The sequence below is a fragment of the Macaca nemestrina genome, chromosome 10 (genome assembly GCF_043159975.1).
Source record: "Macaca nemestrina isolate mMacNem1 chromosome 10, mMacNem.hap1, whole genome shotgun sequence".
NCBI classification, from domain to species: Eukaryota; Metazoa; Chordata; class Mammalia; order Primates; family Cercopithecidae; genus Macaca; species Macaca nemestrina.
In genome coordinates, this window is record NC_092134.1 from 26,824,281 (window position 1) to 26,846,242 (window position 21,962).

The 21,962-nt window shown below is 39.3% G+C and overlaps 1 protein-coding gene across 2 annotated transcripts in view; it reads right to left on the minus strand.

The window, feature by feature from the left end:
- LOC105497691 (RNA polymerase III subunit B) overlaps positions 1-21,962 on the minus strand; it is a 136,732-nt gene that overhangs the window by 64,424 nt on the left and 50,346 nt on the right. For both annotated transcript variants that reach the window (XM_011768973.3, XM_011768974.2), the window contains exons 13-17: positions 10,541-10,702; positions 7,405-7,605; positions 5,400-5,562; positions 4,008-4,161; positions 129-203 (exon numbers count right to left, since the gene is read on the minus strand). In XM_011768973.3, the coding sequence (XP_011767275.1) occupies positions 129-203; positions 4,008-4,161; positions 5,400-5,562; positions 7,405-7,605; positions 10,541-10,702 (755 nt within the window). The remainder of the gene's footprint in view (positions 1-128; positions 204-4,007; positions 4,162-5,399; positions 5,563-7,404; positions 7,606-10,540; positions 10,703-21,962) is intronic.

A 21,962-nucleotide genomic window follows, 5' to 3' on the forward strand; every position in this document is an offset into this window, starting at 1 on the left:
AAAATAGGTTTTTAACAGGCTGGTAATTTGATGGAAAGAAATTAAAACACTAAAATGAAAATACACTTTTCTTAAATCATGTATGTGGGTATTAAGGAGATTGGTAAGTTTTACTTTTGGCTACTTACCTGTACCCTTGGGCCAGCTCTTCCATATGTTTATTTGTGACTGCTGGCTTCTGTTTCTTGACAATTATGTAGGGTCTAGAACGGAAACAACAAAACCAAATTAATAGTAGTTCTAGGGAAAAATTACACTGGCAAATTAGTTTACCAAAGTGAGATGAAGGAAGATGTAAATACAACCAAACCTATTCCTGGATTGCTGAGTACACCAGGTATTTTTTGTATGTAAGAGCATGGTGTAGGGGCCTATGTTCTCTCTCACATATACACACATACATACCCAAGCCCATGTGCACATGTGAATATGTGTACACATAGTCATGCACACACACAGTGCTTCCTGCAAGTATCTTAGGAAACATTTGGTTTTGAACGAAAAGGCAACACAAAAATGATACTCAAAGTCTGAAAAGGAAACAAAACCTTTAATGTCATATTTTTAAAAACGGTGTAATGTATCAATCTAAAAACATCCCCTGATTTCACATTGGAAATATTTTGTATACTACTCACAGAGTTAACAGTCAAAGAAGCACTGTCACCTAGGGTAATAAGTGGCATTGCGTTATGAGGTTCTGATGAATATCCAGATGTTTAGAGTACTTTGATTTAGTCTAAACATCACTGAGCTAGGTTAGCAAGATACTTAAAGCTACAAGCGACCAAAGAGAGTGGCTAAAAGTTGGCAGAGAATAAAGCTTTCTTACTTTGTGGTTTTCAGCAACGTAATGGGTGGAAGGTGGAGAAGGCATTCTGGCAGATTAACCTGTAACTGTCAGTGGGGACTTGCCTCGGAGGGCTTTGCCACCATGAGGAAACCCCGACACAAAGGATGGCATGCGGCACTGAAACGTCAAGGGCTGTTGCTATTTGGATAAGCAGCTCTTACAGAGAGGAGCAAGTAACCACCAGACACTTGTACGCTCTACCCTAAAGTCCAAATAACTATTTGAGGACTAATGAGCACTTTTAAACAGTTAAGAAGAGGAGCTGCACAATTACAAAAGCGGAACACAAGTTGTTGAAAAATGAACTGGGTGAGCTTTTCATGGAAATCCACAGTACCTCGAAATTCTGGCTCCTTCTTGGTAGGGAAGCAGAGCCCGCTAATGCCTCATTTGAGCGCTGCAGTGGATTCAGGTTAAGCCTCAGATGAGACGACAGAAACCGGCGGAGGAGAGGGAGGGGATCACATTTAGCTGCCTCAGTTATCCTTACGTTAACTCAACACATTCTACTATTTTTTCCTGCTAGATCTGTCATGCCATTATAAAGTTGCTTCTATAAAAGAGTTTTCTTTTTTTTTGAGAGGGAATTCCTCTGCCACCCAGGCTGGACTGCAGTGGCCGGATCTCAGCTCACTGCAAGCTCCGCCTCCTGAGTTTATGCCATTCTCCTGCCTCAGCCTCCCGAGTAGCTGGGACCACAGGCGCCCGCCACCTCGCCCGGATAGTTTTTTGTATTTTTTAGTAGAGACGGGGTTTCACTGTGTTAGCCAGGATAGTCTCGATCTCCTGACCTCGTGATCCGCCCGTCTCGGCCTCCCAAAGTGCTGGGATTACAGGCTTGAGCCACCGCACCTGGCCCGTTTTCTTTTCGAATATATATTATGTCGGATGTAATGAAATCCTAAAAAAGAGTAACCTAGAAATTGTCACTGTTATTCCTGCCCTTAACTGGACCATGCTATTAATAGTTATAAATAAGCACCTAATGTGTGCCTGGCACTCTACAGAGCACTTACCACACCCTATATCAGCTACTTCTCAAGACAATCTTAGGCAGGCATTATTGTTTCCATTTTATAGCCAGTGAAACCAAGGCTGAGAGACTGAAGTAGTACACTCAGAATCACACAACTCAGTAAGTGGGAAGTCAGGATTCAAACACAGGTATATCATCAGCTAACCATTCTTTGGTTGCAAAGAAGAGAAACCAATTCTGGCTAATTTAAGCAAAAATGAAGTTTACTGGAGGCATTAAGAATTTACCGGTGCTGGGTGCAATGGATCACACCTGTAATCCCAGCACTTTGGGAGGCTGACGTTGGTGGATCACTTGAGGCCAGGAGTTCGAGACCAGCCTGGCCAACACAGTGAAACCCCATCTCTACTAATAACACAAAAAATTAGCCAGAGGCGGTGGTGTGTGCCTGTAATCCCAGCTACTTGGGGGGGCAGGGGTGGGAGGGGAGCTGAGGCATAAGAATTGCTTGAACCTGGAAGGTGGAGGTTGCAGTGAGACAATATTGTACCACTGCACTCCAGCCTGGGTGACAAACTGAGACTCTGTCTCAAAAAAAAAAAAATAAATAAAAAAGTTAATGGAAGGATAAGAATCAACAAAAAAGCTGAAATGCTCAGCCTCAGAAAGAAAAGGAACTAGAGCAATTCCAAGGATCCAGAAAATGAGGTGTTAATAGGCAGTCTCTTGCATGCAGCACTGGGAGAACGAATCAGGTCCAACCACTTCCCTCCCTTGATTTATTTTACCTGGGATTCAAATTCTCTGATGAGGGGGTATGACTGGCCTCATTTGGGTCATATGCCCAACCCCTGGCTGAAGAGAAGAGGGCACTGACTGGACTGACCATCCCAAGAAGCCTGCCAATGGGGAGGGGCAGTCCTCAAAGGAAAATGAGGTAGTATCATATGAAGGAGGAATGGATGCTGGACAGTCACTCTCCCAGCTCTGACAGACTTCCAGCTACTGCTAGCTCACTGCCTCGTGCTTCAACTCTACCCGAGGTATACACAGAATAACTACGGTAATGCTAGAAAAGGCTTGTGAAACAAGGCAATGTCCTCAGCTGATGTCTCTGCATATCCCCTCAAACCAGACACTATGTCACATTCATCTTTGTACCTCCAGCTCCTAGATAGTACCTGTGCACAACAGGCCCTTAATAAATACTTACTGAATGAATAAAAGGAACCTACTTTTCCATTGGGTCTAGTGTTATTTTATTTCTTCATGTCTCCATGTTTTCATTCTTGCCTTGTTTCAGCCTTTCTCCTCCCCACCTACCTCCAAGTTAACACAATCCTACTCATCCTTTAAAGCTCAGTTTGTAGCAACAGACTATAGTGGGCAAAATCATGCATCAAACGAATCCTAAGGACTTTGAAATAAAAAACAGACTCCACCACTCTTTAGTTTTCAATAAGTTACTCAGCCTCACTGAACCTCAGTTTCCTCATTTTTTTTTTTTTTTTTTTTTTTTTTTTTGTTGAGACAGAGTCTCGCTTTGTCGCCCAGACTGGAGTGCAGTGGCCGGATCTCAGCTCACTGCAAGCTCCGCCTCCCGGGTTCACGCCATTCTCCTGCCTCAGCCTCCCGAGTAGCTGGGACTACAGACGCCCGCCACCTCGCCCGGCTAGGTTTTTGTATTTTTTAGTAAAGACGGGGTTTCACCGTGTTAGCCAGGATGGTCTCGATCTCCTGACCTCGTGATCCGCCCGTCTCGGCCTCCCAAAGTGCTGGGATTACAGGCTTGAGCCACCGCGCCCGGCCAGTTTCCTCATTTGTTAAACGACAAGAATAATCCAACCTCATAGGGTTGAATGGAGTTAAAGCCTTACACATATAGTGCCTCCATTAAAATGACAAATAGTGGCTAGCATTAACTACTAGCACAGATGATTGTTATTAGTCATTTTTTCTGCCTTTCCCGGCAGACTGAGCTCTCTGAGGGCAGACTCTGTCTCCCATATTAATTTGCATCCTCAGTACCTAATATGCATATTCATAAAGTGTTTGCTCATGGAATTAAATTTATCTTCACAATGAAAGAGGTTAAAACAGTTTCATAAATAAAAACAAGTCTTTCTTTCAAGAATAAATATAAAGAGATTCTTAAAAACTCTTTTTAGTAACATATACCTGCATAGCCTTCCTCCATCAGAAGAAATATAGACACATCGATCTGTAAGATTTGTTGAGATGGAAACAAATTCATTGATATATCCTGCTCTTCTCATGAGTCGAAATGTATTCACCAGCTTTTTGTGGTCGCGAATGACACCCAAGATGTTACCTAGGCAAAAAGAAAGAATAGGTAAGACAGAAATAAAAAATAAACCCAACCTGATTTAATATATCCAACCAATAAAAATAGTAAGCAGCACTAAGCAGTTATTTGAAAATACTGTTATTAACACCTGCAGCCAGTCCACAAGGTTGCAGGGAAGCAACAAAGGAAGAATGGTTAAGGGCCAGTCCTTCCAGATGCTGACTGAGGAATACTGGAAAAGTCAGCTTCATTTTCCTCATCTTTCAGCACAGTGCTGGGGCATGAACTCAGGTCCAAACAACTTGGGTTTGAACACTGGCTCCATCACTTCCACAGGGTGGTAGTAAAGATTAAACGAGCTGATCATTTAAAGTACTGAGAATTCTGCTTAGCACCTACTAACTGCTACTATTAAACTGCTTCTTGTTGTAATCATCATCTGTGAAATGGGGAAAATGAACTTTGCTTCCCAAGGTTAGCGGGAGGATTCAAAGAGGCACTGGTTAAAGTGCAGAGTAAAAGCTCACTCAATGTTAGCCTCTGGGATATAATGAATGAGGCAGTCAGTTAACAGCTCTGCTGAGGCTCTGACCCCTTCCTCACCAGCCCATATAAAAAAGAGTTAATGCCTCCTAGAATGAGCAGAAGGGGGAGAGGAAGAGAGGAAAGACAAGTGATAAGGGATAAGCTCATGGAGCATACTAGTGAGAGGACAGGCACACACAGCAATAAATCAAAAGCAGAAAGGAAGAGAGCACACTTCCTGCTGAGTCTCTGGAAGACTTTGAAGGAGGTAGGAAGAGGTATATGAAAGAAGTAACTGGAGTGTGAGCCAGAGGAGAGGGATCCTCTTACCACAGGCTGCTGACATACTGATTATCAGACGGCTAGACAAAGTCAATTCATTATAAGAGCTGATATGATAATTTTTGCAGAATGACTCCAATATTTAACTTGTACTTAGAGATACCATGTTGAACCTTATTCCACTATGGATATGTCAGCAACTGCAAAAGGGCAGACAGCAGCCACTTTCTGCAATGTTACCCTTTAGCTCTGATAGCTATATCCTCTCAGAACCTTGGATAACCCAGCCAACAAAGTAACTATTTCTGTTATCACTGTATTTTCTACCTTTAAGTGAAGGTCAACCTGGGCCCAGAATTAAAGTCTATTTGTGCTTTACATACCAGGATAATAATGGATTCCCTCCCCCTCTTCATAGACTATCTAGGGCCAAGATGTCTCCATAATATACCCACCATTAAGAAACACAAGAAACACATTTGGGTAAGAGAGCTCTTCCCCACATAATAAATTCACATCTTCTACTCCCAAGTTACTGGCTAATTTAACAATGGGTCCATCTTCCATATCAGTTGTGATGTGTGTCATAAGGGCCAAGTTTTTAACCAAACCACATGCCTAAAAAACAAAAGACAGTCATTTCTAAGAATGAACATTAGTAATACAAAGTACAGTCTGCATCTGAAAATAGCTCACTACTTTGCTGGCGGCAATGCAAAGCAGTACAACTTTGTAGGGGATACTGTGGTGATTCACACAAATGTCTTTAAAATATATATATATCCCTTAATCCAGAGGAATTTATCTTCATAACAAGCAAGGATATAAAATAGATTTAGCTACAGAAATGCTCAGCACAGTACTATTTGTAATTGTAAATGCTGACGGCATCATAAATGCCCAACAAAATTGACTACATTAACAATTACTCCCAGACAACGAAACATTACAGTCATTATGATGATACTGTATAAAATAAGTAAAGGAAAACTTTAATAAATGCAGCTACATAAAAATATAAAATTTCTGGCCTGAAATGAGAGACTGTATAAAATAACTGGCCAGTACCCTTAAGTTTCTTGGTCATTAAAGGTAAATAAAGACTGAAAAACTCTTTCAGATTAAAAGAGACAAGGAGACATGACAACTAAAAATAATGTGTGATTCTGGAACAGAAAAAAGACAACAGTGGGACAACTGGCAAAATTTGAATAAGATCCATAGATTATAGTATTGTTCAATGTCATGAGGTTGATAACAGTGCTATGGTTACATAAGATGTTCACAGTTGGGAATCTAGATGAAAGATTGTGGAAAATCTTTGTACCAGTTTCATCACTTTTTTGTACATCTAAAATTATTTCAAAATGAAAAGAAAATAAATATTTTAAACATCTATGCAACCCAGTACAGTTCTAAAACAACAATACCAACAAGGACAGAATATAGTAAATAGAAAAAAATACTTAAGACAGGTGACTTGTAAGATTGTATCTTCAAGTCTTAAAACCATCTGCTGCGGTAACTGTACAAAATAGCTACTTTTTTTTTAGGTTAGCTGAAGCAATCTCTGGGAAATGAAATGTTTCAAAGTTGTATAAATTATACAAAATTTGACAAACTGGATAATTTTAGTGTCAATTTCCATATGGTTCCAGATAAATTAGATAAATAGTTTCTAAAAATCGCAGCTCTATACAGACTCCTATTTTCATCCCTTCCAAATAATGATAAATTCCTACACTTTGGAACCTGCATCTTTTACTTGTCATAATTATTAATTCAGCATATATTCATGGGGCCTCTACTCTAACCAAGGCTCTATGTTAGGAGCTTGAGATACAACAGTGAACCTTCCTTCCTCCAGAATTTTACAATTTAGAAGGAATAGAATCAAGTGAAACTCACAATGTTAACCCAAGGGAGAAAGGACCCTGACACAGGGAGGAGCGGGTGCTACAGAAGCAAAACAATGTAAACTCCCTGGCTTGGTGTTTAGGCAATTGCTTGTGTTTCCAATACAAGTGAGTTAGAATCCGCATTAGGTCATGGACTGTATACTCCTAATTGGCTGTGACTGAGCCTAACTAAGGACAATAAGGAGCTGCTCAAAAAGAGCCCCTCATGAGCATGAGAGGGGATAGGTCTTTCAATCTGCCTTCACAGTCTTATCCCCTCTGTGCATTATTTGATTTTGGGATAAACTAAAATAAGCAAGAGAAACATGGACTGTATTACTTTTAGCTAACACACAGAATCAAATGCTTCTGCAGGTCCTAGTTTTGGAATCATACGAATGTAGTCTCCTAAGCATGTCAATATTTCTTTGCCAGATAAATGATGGACAAAAGAAAGGATATGGCCTGGAGATGGGAACAGAAGCAGAACCCCCCACCCCACCCCATGCACAGACATAGGTATTGCCTCTGACACAGCATCAAGACTCCTCAGATTCCTTACCTCTCCTTCAGGAGTGTCCGAAGGACAAAGCATTCCCCACTGAGATGGCTGGAGGGAGCGAGGACCACTCACTTTTCTTGTTTTTTCAAACTGGGAAGAGATTCTTGTCATCATGCCCAGTGCGGATATATATGACAAGCGAGACAGCACTTGTGTTACACCCTGGCGGTCCATTTTAAATCTCTTTAGAGACCAATTTCCCTGTAGGGAGATGAAAGACGTAAGACTATTCCTAACCCAATCCTATGTTGTCTGATACTGTGCAGTCACTCCAAGAAGTTCATGGCAAGATCTTCATGCTTACGAAATTAGACCCATGACACATATTCAGAAATCAAAGTGTCACAATTAAAATGAAAGTTTAGTCAAGTCACTTGCTGGGGTTTTCTAGGAAGATAATGAACATTACTGTGTCTAGCAACCATCTCAGAATTGTTCGATGCATAAACTTACCACATCAGAGCTGTCACCTTCTCAGGAACTAATTCTATAATGAAGAGCCAGTTCAACCACAGATTTCCATGGGAAATCATAAGCTAACTGATAAAACACCAGCAATATCTATACACATTTAAGGGAAAACTAGTTTGAAGCTCAAAGAGATCATTTCATGTTGGAATGTGCTATTTGGATGTTTTCCAAAGTTAGTCTTAAGAACAGGAAAATGTAGCAACAGAAAAATAACTCAGGTATCATTTACTTAGGATAATGAACAAACTGAAGGCTTCTTAATTAAGTTTTAAGGAATCTAAAAATAGTATATATATTCATATTAAGAAACATATATTCTCTGTGGCCACTGTGTCATTATTAAAATAGATTCATATCAACTAAATCTTGAACATTAAATTTACTTTATCTTCTTATGCATTAAATATGTTGTATTATTTTGTAGTTGTATTAATTGTATACATTAAAAATATTCTCAAGAATAATTTAAAGATTAAGATTAGAAATTTTTGAAATTTAAATTCATGGCAACATGAATTAACAGTAGAAAACAGTATTCATCCAAAAAGCAAAGCAGGCTGGGTGTGGTGGCTCACACCCATAATTCCAGCACTTTGGGAGGCCGAGGTGGGTGGATCACTTGAGGTCAGGAGTTCAAGACCAGCCTGCCAACGTGGCAAAACCTCATCTCTACTAAGAATACAAAAACTAGCTGGGTGTGGTGGTGCACATCTGTATTTCCAGCTACTTGGGAGGCTGGCGTGGGAAGATCACTTGAGCCCAAAAGGCAGGGGCTGCAGGGAGCTGAGATCACACCACTGTACTCCAGCCTGGGAGTAAGACGCTGTCTCAAAAATAAAAAAAAAAGAAAAAGCAAAGCAGACAATAAGATGTGAACAAAATTGTTGACTCAAGTTTTCTAATTCTAAAGAGAAAAACTGCACCTGCCGTGGTTCTTCATTCCTCCTCAGAGGACCCAATAAAAGCTAGGAATGTTCTCTTGAGAAAAATGCACATAGAAACAAGAATAAAAATTTTACATTCATTTTTGGACTCTTGTGGATCCCAGGTTAAAAACCCTTGTAGCAGAAAATCTGCTAGGGTTTCAGGAAAAGATTAGGTGATCTGTTTGCATTAAAATATGTAACTTTGGGGGAGCTCCCTCACAAAGTACAGTTTGCTCACCATTATAGTGAAGATCGATCACTTTGGAACCTTGAGTTTCTGAAACGTGGGAAAGAGCTAAACTCTAAGAAACCCTATTAAAAGGCAAAGAAATAGAGCAACTATATATATCCCACAAATTAACCTCTCATATTATCACTTATTTCATTAACTCCTTTTATCCTTGGAGGCAGAATGAATCTAGTAAACTGACTTATGCCCACAGAGTAAGAGTAAATAAGGTAAATAAGTATTCAGCACACAGCTAAAATAAGGCAGCAGCTGTTGGCAAGTAGCAAGTAGATGGGAGTGAAGCCAAGATGTTCAGCAAGAGAATTTGTTCTTGTATTCTGTAGGAGTATTACAAAAGGGAGAGACGAGAAACAGACAAGAGGGCTAAAAATGCTCCTTTGAGAAAAATGTATTTGGTAAAAGCATTCTGCTAATAGCAACACTAAGAATTTTAAAGGTTCATCTTTTTCTGTTGTCTAGAGTGTGGCACACCTGTAACTAGGCCTGCTACTGATTTTTGTAATAAGCAGTTCTATCAGGGAGGTAAAGCAGTTTCCTTTAGGGGTAAAAGAAGTACTCAAAATAGCTCTTTTAACCTGAAAATCATGGGCGAGCAAGCAAGGAAAAGTAATTCTAACAGAAGCGTGTTCAAGCACTCTTTGGAGGATTCTCTTCAAATACTCAGGGATCCACCTCAGACAAGTTTGGGCCACTAGAGTTTATGTGCCTAAATAGGGACAAAGGCCTGGTTCACCTCAAATTTAGATGTAGCTGTCACTGTATGGGCCACTCACACAGACCCACTATAAAGTTCTAAAGTCAAGTATTGAAGCAAGTCTGCACTCTTTCATCATTAAGGGAATCAACATGGTAGATTATACTATGCTTTGTTGGGGCAAAATGTCATCCATAAAACTAATTTTATGTCTGGCATGCAAAACATGAACCAGACTTCATCAGATAGACCTATAGTTGTTACGCTTTAAGAAAGGAAGCAAAAACCTATCTGATAACCTTTTCTGAATAGCCCGAGACCCTGACTACACAGCTGCTGCCGAGAACTGAATTCATCCAGCACAGAACTCATTGCTTATGTGAGGAACAGCTGACAGGTCTTCGAAGAATACAAACCTCCTGTGAAATGAAACATTTTGTATTATTTTGAACAAAAGGTTGGTAATTAATAAACCTGCCTGAAATGTGTCAATTTTACTACAGAAGAAAATGGGGGGAAGTATTCTTTAAAAGCATGGTTATTAACAGTTAAATGAAGATTTTTCCTCTGTGTAAGAGTATCTATTTTCTTATTGCCTCATATAACAGGAACTATAATTTGGCAGGAAAGTTATAGTAATAAACACTTCAGACTTCCTTTCAAAGTAGAAATTTGTGCTTTGTAAACATTCCTTTCTATATTTCACCTGGATTCTCAAAGTGCTTTAAGTTTTTCTTCTACCAAATAGATTTACAACTAAATTACAAGACCCTAAAAGAGTGACTGAAGACTTACGGTAGAAATAGCGTTCACCATGCCATTGGTGATCTGGTCTTGGCGCATGTGTTTGACAACATCAAACTGGGCTGCTCTTTGCTTAGGAATCACCTGGTCGGCAATCTTTTTCATTTCAGAATTAAATTTTTTGAACAAGTCTTCAAAAAGAAGAGATAAAAGCTAAAAAAAAAAAAAAAAAAAAAAAAAGGTATATGGTGATTTTTCAAAAAGCACTGCTAGATTATTTTAATAAACTCTAGGTCTTAAGATTTTTAAAAAATAAGATGGAGGAACTGCTTAAAACAGAAAAAAAATTGGTATTTTCAAATTCAGTTTGCCAGATATGTACATAATTTTCTATGTGCTTAACACTGTGCTAGGCATTTAAATGAGAGCAAAGATGATGACATACTCACTGCATTCAAAGACATTTCCTTTAGACCAGTCACTTCTAGACTTTCAGATTTCATTGACCAATGACCTAATTTTTAATTTTACAGATAAAGTTATGCATTAAAACCAAAAAGGATGCAGAGGGAGAAGAATTACTATTAAAAACTCTGAAGATGCCCAAGATGTTTCCTGTATCATTGGTAAAGGTGTAAATTGGTACAATCACTTAGGAAACAGTTTGCCATTATCTACCCATCCCTATGCCCAACAGTTCCTCTCCTAGGTATACCTGCTATAGAAGTGGTTCTCAAACTTTAGCATGTACAGTAATCACTCTGAGGGATTGTTAAAACACAAACTGCAGCTGGGTACGGTGGCTCATGCCTGTAATCCCATCACTTTGGGAAGTAGGTGAGTTGATCACGAGGTCACGAGTTCAAGACCAGCCTGGCCAAGATGGTGAAACCCTGTCTCTACTAAAAATACAAAAATTAGCCAGGCCTGGTGGTGGGCACCTATAATCCCAGCTATTTGGGAAGCTGAGGCAGAGAACTGCTTGAACCCAGGAGGCAGAGGTTGCAGTGAGCCAAGATTGCGCCACTGCACTCCAGCCTGGGTGACAGAGTGAGACTCCATCTAAAAAAAAAAAAAAAAAGGCTGGGCACAGTGGCTCACGCCTGTAATCCCAGTACTTTGGGAGGCTGAGGCGGGCGGATCACGAGGTCAGGAGATCGAGACCATGGTGAAACCCCATCTCTACTAAAAATACAAAATTTTAGCCAGGTGCGGTGGCAGGCGCCTGTAGTCCCAGCTACTCGGGAAGCTGAGGCAGGAGAATGGCGTGAACCTGGGAGGTAGAGGTTGCAGTGAGCTGAGATCACGCTAGTGCACTCCAGCCTGGACAACAAAGTGAGACTCCACCTCAAAAAAAAAAAAACACACACACACACACACACACACACACACACACACAAATTGCAGGCCCTACCCTTACAGTTTCCAGCTCAGTAGGTCTAAGGTAGTGCCCACGAATATGAATGTCTGATCAACTCCCAGGAGATGCCAGTGCTGCTGGCAGGGGGAGGGCACTCAAGATACTTATACTAGCTATTTGTAGCAGCTAAAATCTGGAAACCATACAGATAATACGTAGACAAACTGTGGTATACTCATATAATGAAACACTATAAAACAATGAAAATGAACAAAAAATCACTAACCACAAAATCATGTCTGAGTATTAAAAACAAATACTCAGCAAAAGAAATCAGACACAAAACAATATACATATGGCACGATTCCATTTATATAAGGTTCAAAACCCAGCACAACTACATTATATTGTTTCGGAAGGTACAATTAGGTGGTTATACTTTAAAGATTAGGATGCACATAGTGTAATAGAAGAATCAGCTAAAATTTTAAGGACTTCTTAAAGGCCAAATGTGGACTGTCACACAAGTTCAGAGTTCTTCTGAAGCCCAGGCACAAGAAGTGTCCACACCCACTCACAAGTTCCTTTCCGTGGAGTGCTCATGAAAGGCTGCAGCGAGGCAGAAGACCTGAGAAAGATCCCTTTGCTGGAACACAGGCAATAAAACCCTACCTACCTACTTCCCTGGGCTTTCTTGCATAGGAAGCAACACCTAAGTCCCTGGGAAGGGGGCAGGACACCCTCCTGCCTAGCAAAGTCCCGGGAGGCAAAAATAACCTCTTCTCAGAGAGGGATAGAAGCAAAAGCTATCTGTCCCTAATCACCCCTGCTCTCCCAACAAGCTCTGCACCTACAGTAACTAGCAACAACAGTCTCCCCCTGGAAGAGGTCCAGTAAACCCTCTGATTTCAGGACAAGGTGCAATGCCAGAGGGAAGAGAAGGGAGAAGCATCTTTCCCTAGGGGAGGAACAGGAAACCTGGTTGGGCAAAGATCCTGCACTGATACACAGCAGGGGCCAGATCTGCAGGGAAGGGGCAGGAAACTGAAAGCTTTCCTTTAGAAAAGGGGGGAAAAAGAAAAGATTGCCCATTCTCATCACTCCTATTCAACATTGTATTGGAGGTGCCATTCAGTTCCATAGGACAAAATAAAAGATATAAATATTGGAAAAGAAGCAATAAAACTGTCTTTACTTGCAGATAATATGTTTATCCACATAGAAAATCCAAAAGAATCTAAGAAAAAGCCTTAACAGAAATATTACATGTGTTTAGCAAGTTTGCAAGATACAAGGCCAATAAACACAAAGCAACTAAAAATTACTGAAAGAAATTAAAGAAAACTTCAATAGGTGAGATGATAAGTTCATGGATTGGAAAGCTAAATATTATCTAGATAACAGTTCTCCCCAGACTGAACTACAAATTCAAATGCAATCTCAATGAAAGAGCTTGCAGGCTTTTATTATTTGTGAAAATGGAGAAGCTAATTCTAAAACTTAAGTACAAATGTTAAAATTCCTAAGTTTATAATAATACTCAGAAAAAAAAAAAAACCTTCACTATTCACTTCTGGAGGAAATTAGAGAACTAAATCATTATTCTGCAAACAGGCTTAAAAAAAATGTAGCAAGCATTTACCCCGCCTTTCCCACGTAAATTACGTTTCAGGGTAACGAAAGGGATGACAATGAAAGTACTCTGTATTAAAAAATTCCAGCTAATAAATGGACCAGGATGAAAATGTTAGAATATCATTATTTTGCATGCCCTAATGAGATAATGAATAAAGGAAATGATCATCATCAGATGCTAAATAAAACTATCAGGAGAAAAGTTGATGGGGAACTTAATGGATGAATCAGGGACCCAAACACCTAAACCCAATGATCAATTTCAATGGCACAAAAAGTGTATAAAATCAGACATACAGGATAGGATATACCCCCACCACCCATGAAGTGTTCTAGTCCCAAACCAAACCAAACCAAAATCGGAATACCATTTATCCTCTAGATTTAACTTCTGGTTTATAAGAAATTTAGGAGGGAGAGGAATATATATATATATATGTTAAAAGACACCATGAGGGCTGGGCACGGTGGCTCACATCTGTAATCCCAGCACTTTGGGAGGCCAAGGCGGGCGGATTATGAGGTCAGGAGTTTGAGACCAGCCTCACCAACATGGTGAAACCCCATCTCTACTAAAAATACAAAAATTAGCCGGGTGTGGTGGTGGATGCCTATAATTCCAGTTACTCAGGAGGCCGAGGTAGGAGAATCACTTGAACCCGGGAGGCAGAGGTTGCAATGAGCCGAGGTTGTACCACTGCACTCCAGCCTGGGCGACAGAGTAAGACTCCGTCTCAAAAAAAAAAAAAAACACCATAAAGATACGTGATAGTTAATTTTAGGTGTCGACTTGACTGGGTTAAGGAATGCCCAGAAGGTTGGTAAAGCATTATTTCTGGGTGTATCTCTGGGGGTGTTTCTGGAAGAGATTGACATTTCAATCAGTGGGCTGAGTAAGGAAGATCTGCCCTCAACCAATGTGAGTGGGCATCATCCAAACTGTTGAGGACATAGAACAAAAAAATCAGAAGAAAGGCAAATTTATTATCTCTTCTGGAGCTGAGACACCCATCTTCTCCTGGCCTTGGACATCAGAACTCTAGGTTCTCAGTCGTTCAGCCTCAGTCTGAGAGTAAACACCATCACCTCCCTGGTTCTCAGGCCCTTGGACTTTGACTAAACTCTACCACTAGCTTCTCTGGTTCTCCAGATTGCAGACAGCACATTGTGGGACTTCTCTGTCTCCATAATCACAAGTGCCAATTCCCATAATCAATTCCTTCCTATCTTATCTATCCATCTATCTAAAAAATTTTAACGTGTGAAAACATATGAAAAATTTTAAGGTGTGAAAAATTTTAGTCATGTCTTTTAGAGACATATTTTTAAGTATTTACAGAATGTTATTTGACAGCTGAGATAATGAAATGATTTGATGGCTACAATTTGTTTAAACAACACAATTTGGGGAATAAGGGGAGGGGAAAGAGTTGAGAAGGGTATAGATGAAACAACATTGCCTTCCACTGATAACAGTTGAAGGTCTGTGATGGATATATAGGAGTTAATTTTACTATTCTATTTTTGTGTATTTTGGAAAATGTTATTAATATTTTTATTTAAAATGTTAACCAAAAACCCTTAAAAACTTAGAAATAAATCTGAAAGAGGTGCAAGACTTTCATGAATAAAATTATAAATCTTTATTGAAAAACATCAAAGAAAACCAAAATAATGAAAGGAAAATATTCATGGATAAAAAGTCTACATATTTTAAGATTACAAATCTTCTCCAAATTGATCTACAGTTCCAATACAATGCCAATTAGAATCCCTAGAAGATTTATTTTGATGAAAATTGACAAAATAACTCTAAAATTTATATGGAAAAGGTAAGACCCTGAAATAGCCAAGATATTCCTAAAAAAGCTGAAGGTACTAATGAGTACATAGACAACCTGACCAATGGATAGATCAAAGAGTCCAGAAAAGATCTGCACATATAATAAAACTTGTTATATGATAGAGATGCATTTTGGATCAGTGAGGAAATGAAAGACTATACAATAAATGGAGCTGGGATAACCAGTTATCCATTTGGAAAACAAATGAAATTGGATTCCTTACTTCATTACAGATGAACAAAAGAACAAATACTAAACACACAAGCTTAAAAAATAAAGAGCACTGTATTAGTCTGTTCTTGCCTTGCTATAAAGAAACAACTGAGACTGTGTACTTTATAAAGAAAAGAGGTTTAATTGGTTCATGGTTTAGCAGGCTGTATAGGAAGCATGATGCTGCCATCTGCTCAGTTTCTGGGGAGGCCTCAGGAAACTTACAATTATGGCAGAAGGCAAAGGGGAAGCAAGTATGTCTTATATGGTCAGAGCAGGAAGAAGAGGGAGAAGGGGGCAATGCTACACATTTTTAAGCAACCAGATCTCATGAGAATTCTATCAAGAGAATGGCACTAGAAGGATGGTGCTAAACCATTAAAAACCACCCCCATGATCCAATCACCTCCCACCAGGCTCCACCTCCAGCATCGGGGATTACATGTCAACATGAAATTTGGGTGGGGACACAGATTCAAACCATATCAAGCACTATTAAAAGGAAGATAGCTGACAAATGACTGCAACTAAAAGCACAAATTAGTAGCATTTTAAAATACTATAAAGTTGGCTGGGTGCTGTGGCTCATGCTTGTAATCCTAACACTTTGGGAGGCTGAGACAGGTAGATCACTTGAGGTCAGGAGTTCAAGACCAGCCTGGCCAACATGGCAAAACCCCATCTCTACTAAAAACACAAAAATTAGCTGGGTGTGGTAGTACACGCCTGTAATCCCAGCTACCTGGGAGGCTGAGGCAGGAGGATTGCCTGAACCCAGGAGGTGGAGGTTGCAGTGAGCAGAGATCACACCACTGCACTCCAGCCTGGGTAACAGAGCCAGACTCTGTCTCCAAAAAAAAAAAAAAAAGTGTGTGTGTGTGTGTGTGTGTGTGTGTGTGTGTATATAGTTATTTAAAAAAGAATGTAGACTGGAAGAGGATATTTGCAACACATATAACAAAAAATTAGGATGCAAAATACACAAAAATCTCCATGAAATCAATAACAAAAATGGGAAAAACCCAAAAGACATTTCAAAGAAAACAGGAATAATCAATAAGTACATGAAAAGGGGCTCAACCTCATTAATAATGTAGAAAATGCAAATTAAGACCACAAGGAGAAGCCACTTTGCACCTATTAGACAAAAACTTAAAAGTTTTTGATACTAAGTCATGGGATGGAGATCATCAGAAATTCATATACAATGTAATGTAGAAATACCTGGGAAACCAGTTTGGCATTCTCCAGTTCAGGTAAAAATTTAACTTGACTCTGACTCCATGACTAGGTAATCCTCCTTAGAGAAACTCTTGCATATGGAAACCAGGAGATAAAAATAAGAATGCCAGTGCTGCTGTGGTTTTCTTTTTTTTGCTTTTTTTTTTTAAATGTCAAATGGGGAGAAACAATACAAAGTCCTTGATCAGTAGAATGAATAAAGTGGTATTCATCATACTGTATCACATCTTGACACAATGGAAAACAGAAATGAAAATGAACTACAGTGACATGCAACAATATAGATACATGTTAATGTTGAAAGAAGAAAAAAATTGCAGAGAAATTATATGGTACGGATCTATTTCTATAAAGCTCAAAAGTAAGCAAAGCTTATACTGTAATAAATAATTTTAAAACTTTAAAATTAAAAATGTAAATGATATAATAAATCAATAAATTAAAAAATGCAAAAGTTCAGGACAGTAGGGGAAAGTGAAGAACAGAGTAGGGGGTACATAGGTAAATGAAATGGTATTGGTAATAGTCTAGTTGTTGAGTAGTGGCTTTGAGGGTGTTCATTTTATTTGTACCCTTCATAACATATAAATGTAACATTTTAATTTTTATGTTAAAAATTACCTATAAATGCTATTAAACCACAGTGATATTTTAAAACAGTGAGATTATGGAAGCCAAATCAATGGGATGGAACAGTGATTCATGAAAACAGACTAGGTGGCTGTGTTTCCCGAATTGGTAGAGTAGGTCCTATCAGATGGATTCATCTGCAGATAATAATTATAAATTCTGGACAAAACATTTAAAAACTTTTTGAAGGCACTTGGGAGTGTTGAAAAGCAGGACACTGAGAGTGAATGGCACGGGGTACATGTCTCATTTTTAAGGCTTTTCACCTAAGGGTAGGCCACATTAATAAAAAGAGTCCAAGCCACATTGGGAAGCTGAAACTCAGAGAAAGACCAGCAGTCTTACTGGACTGGAGAAACAGAAGAAAAAGATCTGAACTACTGGATTTGAGTAGCTGGAAGGTGAAGGGGAATTCCATAAAGGAGAGAACGCAAGGAAGAAAACTCCAAATTATGTATATAAAGTTTGCCCAAATCTCTGGCTGATCCCTGAACTAAACATTGAGCAGTATGGCCCATGCCCACCCCTCCCCTGCGCCCCACTGCCCCACATCTGGGTGGGGACTATTTGACCAATAGAATAAACATAAGTGATGTTGTGACTTTCAGTCTAGGTCATTAAGGTCACACAGTTTCTTGTCTACAGGAAACATTTACTCTTGGATTCCTGAGCCATCGAATGTGACAACTCTGGAAAGACCTGAGCCTAGCTTTCCAGCCCTTCCTACCATCCTCTAGCAGAACACCAACCAACCAACCTCCATCAACACCATGTGAAACAGAAGAATCAAATAGCCAAGTCCCGCCTGAGTTCTTGACCCACAAAACTGTGAGGTATGTATAATAAAATGATTGTTTTAAGCCACTGTTTTTAGATAGCATGTAACAGAGTAACATAACCAGAATGCCAGTTATATCAAGTTCATAAAAAATAAAAAAGCAAAACTAAATAGCTGGCTCACTACAAATAAAAAACAGGCAGACTTCTTCAATAATATAACAGATATTATGAATACTAAATACCACTATAAAATTAATTTGATTAGTTTTTTCCCTTTGTACACATCTTTTTTCTTTGCAGTGGAAGAAAAAAGCCCAATATATTTGTGATCTAAGTTAAATAACAAAACATTAAAGTAATATGGGGGGCATATTTATACTAATTAATTTCTTAAAGAATTCTGAGGTTCAGTGAAATATGTTTAAGCAAGATTTTCCAAATTCCATATTGACTATATTCCTGCATGTTTCTGATAGGTAGTTTTCTGACTCAGAATGAAGAAGGTATTCAAAGCAAATGAATCTTCTCTAGCTAGTGCCAAAGAAGGAATTTCCTAAGTGGAATTGGATTTCATGCTTTTCCTTCTTTAAAGTTAAGACATGTCCTTCCACTTTTCTACTAAGACCAACTTTTCAGATAGAAAAGACTGGATCTTGAATTTGAATTTACTATGTCAGAAGTGTTCTAAAGAGAAAACTTCCTCCTCTGAGAGCTTAATCCTTTCTTACAGTGAGACCCAGCAGTTTCACTCTTGGAAAGAAAGAATATGGGAATGGAAGCAGGTGCAGAGGGGTGAGAGGGGATGAAGAAGCCCATTCCAGCAACTTCCTGTGGAAACTGGCAAAAGGAACTTGAATAAGCATCCTGAACAGAATCGAATGCCCTTAACCTAAACAATAAAAGCTCAGCTCTATTTTAATTAGTTCCTTACACTTAGACACTTTTGTCTCAAATTATGACAAAGTTTTTTTGGATCCCAGCTGAATTTATTGTAGCCCCTTGATTCAAACACAAGGAAACGTTCTGGTACTAAACAAGTAAAAAGTAAGAGCACAGTCAACAGAAATACTGCCTCATTATTAAATTTCCCCACTCCTAAAATTTCTGTTTAAAAGAAAAAATGCTGTCCAAGTTCACAGAGCAGTGAGAAACCACAAGGCCATCCACACAATAAACCACATTATTTAGGTCAAAAGTAAAATGACTAAAAGGGAAGGAATGCTGGTGATAATATTCAATACCTTGCTAGTATAAGGCCTTTCAGCCTGTTTAAGACAGGAGCAGTAAAGAGCAAATCATATTTCAGTGAAAAATTGATTTTCAATGAAAATGCTTAAAAAATTAATAAAGAAGTTAAGCTGCTGAAATACAGTTTCACCAATTAGCTTAATGTCAGAGAATTCTAATTAGGCGTCTTGAGATTGCTATTTAGTGTTTAAGCCTTCGGAGTGCCAAATTCTCCTTTTCACACAAACTGGTTGCAAAATTAAAGACATTAGGCAGCCTTAATTACATTATCAGAACAGCTGGGATTAGGCAATCTCTGAAGTCAAGACGGCATTCTTTTGTCATAGGGTGGAAATCCCTGGCTTTCCAGGGTGCCGGATTTTGGTGCCATTCCATATCTCACCCATACAAAGCAAGCTGCATTAGAAACAAAAAATTTGCAGACAAAGAATAGAGTAATGCTCAGCAAATAATGAACACATTACCGAAAAAGAAAAGGTAGGTGAAAGATTAAGCCTGAAATCGGTAGGTTTTGCTAACACCTCTACTGGCGGCTGGCCTGCCAACCCTCTTGTGGCAGCAAGACTGAGGGAAAGCTCTGTGAACCTGCTTGGCCAGTGGAGACAACTCTGTTATCTAAAGCTGAAGCACATTTATGCTCCCTCATCCCATGGGGTGTGAAATTAGCAGCTATTGTTTTTACACATTTTTGCCAACACAATGCCTTTTGTGTCTTTACATTGTTTATAAAGCTATGTTTTCTTGCACATGGGAACCCTCTTTTTAATTCTAATTTTTTAAGCAACAGGATCAGCTCTCCTTTCCCCCCTTGTTACTCCATTCCTTATTCCTGTAAACAATCAACTTTTTTTAATGAACTCATTTAACACCATGATTTTTCCCAAGTAAAAAACAGTAAAAACGGGATTGATGGTGAGGATACCCATAATTCCTTGCACAGTGGTCAATCTGAAGGTGGCCAAAAACCTAACTGCTAAGTAGTGGCCATTAACCAAACAGAGCTTCCTCAGTAGTCCAGATACTAATTTTTTTTTTTCCAAAACCTAAAATTACTATAATTTCAGAATTCTAGTTTTTAAATTTTAGTTGTGGTACTATCTGCTATCTGCTATGACCATCCCAGCCCCACTATCTCTCATCTGGAAAACTGCTACAGTTTCTAGCCAGTCCACTCTTGGCCTGTTCATCTCCACATCAGATCTTTCTAAACTAAAAATCAGATCGTGTCACTTCCCTGACTAAAACCCTTCAATAGTCTTCTGCTGCATGTAGAATTAAATCCAAGTCTCTTTTCATGACTCACAGGGCCCCAGATAATCCGGCCTCCACATGGGTCTCCAGTGTCATTTCTTACCATCCTGACACCTCACTCACTCCAGTCACACTGACCCTCTATCAGTTCCTCCAGTCCCTAAACTCATTCCTGCCTTAGGAGATGTGAACTTGGTTGTGTCTCTTGCTGGAATGCAGTTTGCAAGGCTGCATGAGAGCAACTTCTCCTTATTCAAATATCAGCCTGCACATATGTGGAAATAACGAGATGAATATAAATGGTTCCTGTCCTCAATGAGCTTACAACCTAAAAGAGGGAAGAAGCATGGAAGTAAAGAATTATATGTTAATTTAGCATGCAAATAAAGACTTGAATAAACTGCTACTGGCCTAAGGAAGACAGAGCAACTAACTGCACCTAGGAGGTTATAGTTACAGTTTCAGAGAGGGCTCAAATGATGAATAAGGAGGAGCTCCTCTTTAGAGAGAGGGTGAAAGGGATATGAGGGAGGCGCAGCTTCGGTAAAAGGCATAACTCAAAGGAATGGAGTGATAGAAGAGCATTATGGTATGTTTGAGAAGATGTAAGTGGCTCACTTTGGCATGAGAGGAGGCTGGAAAGGCACAGAGGGGCATGATCATCGAGGATCCTACAGGCTCTGTGAAAGATTCTAAACATTCTTCTACAGAGGAGACTGTGCTTATGAATTCCATGGAGGAGTTTCAGGGGAAGGGGAAGGAGGCAGAGAACCCCTCTGTCCCACCTCAACCAGAAAGGCTCAACTTTTATCTGTTTTAATATTGGGATTCCAACTAAGAGTTCATGCTTGAAAAACTCTGAAACCTACATCTGAAGCTCAGGTCTGCTGCGGATGCTCCTGGGAAAAGGACGTGTGCTTCACCTAATCACACAGAGAATGCTCAGGAATGTGTTGGGATTGCTTGGTACCAAGTGAATAGGCAGGCACATGGCCAGAGCCTCCAGACAGACAGATGGGAGGGGCAGCCAAGAACAAGAGAAGGCACATGGAGGATTCAAATGTATTGATGCTGTGTTCATTCTTAAATTGAATGGGAATATATAAGTATTTGCTTTATCAGACTTAATGCACACATTATATATAGTGGTGTGTATGCAATTTTTCATAACTAAAAAGCACATACACAAGCAGGTATATGTCAATTTCTGTAGCAACAGACACATTTAACTGATTAAATTCCCCCTTAAGTCAAAGGGCTTGGCAGTAAT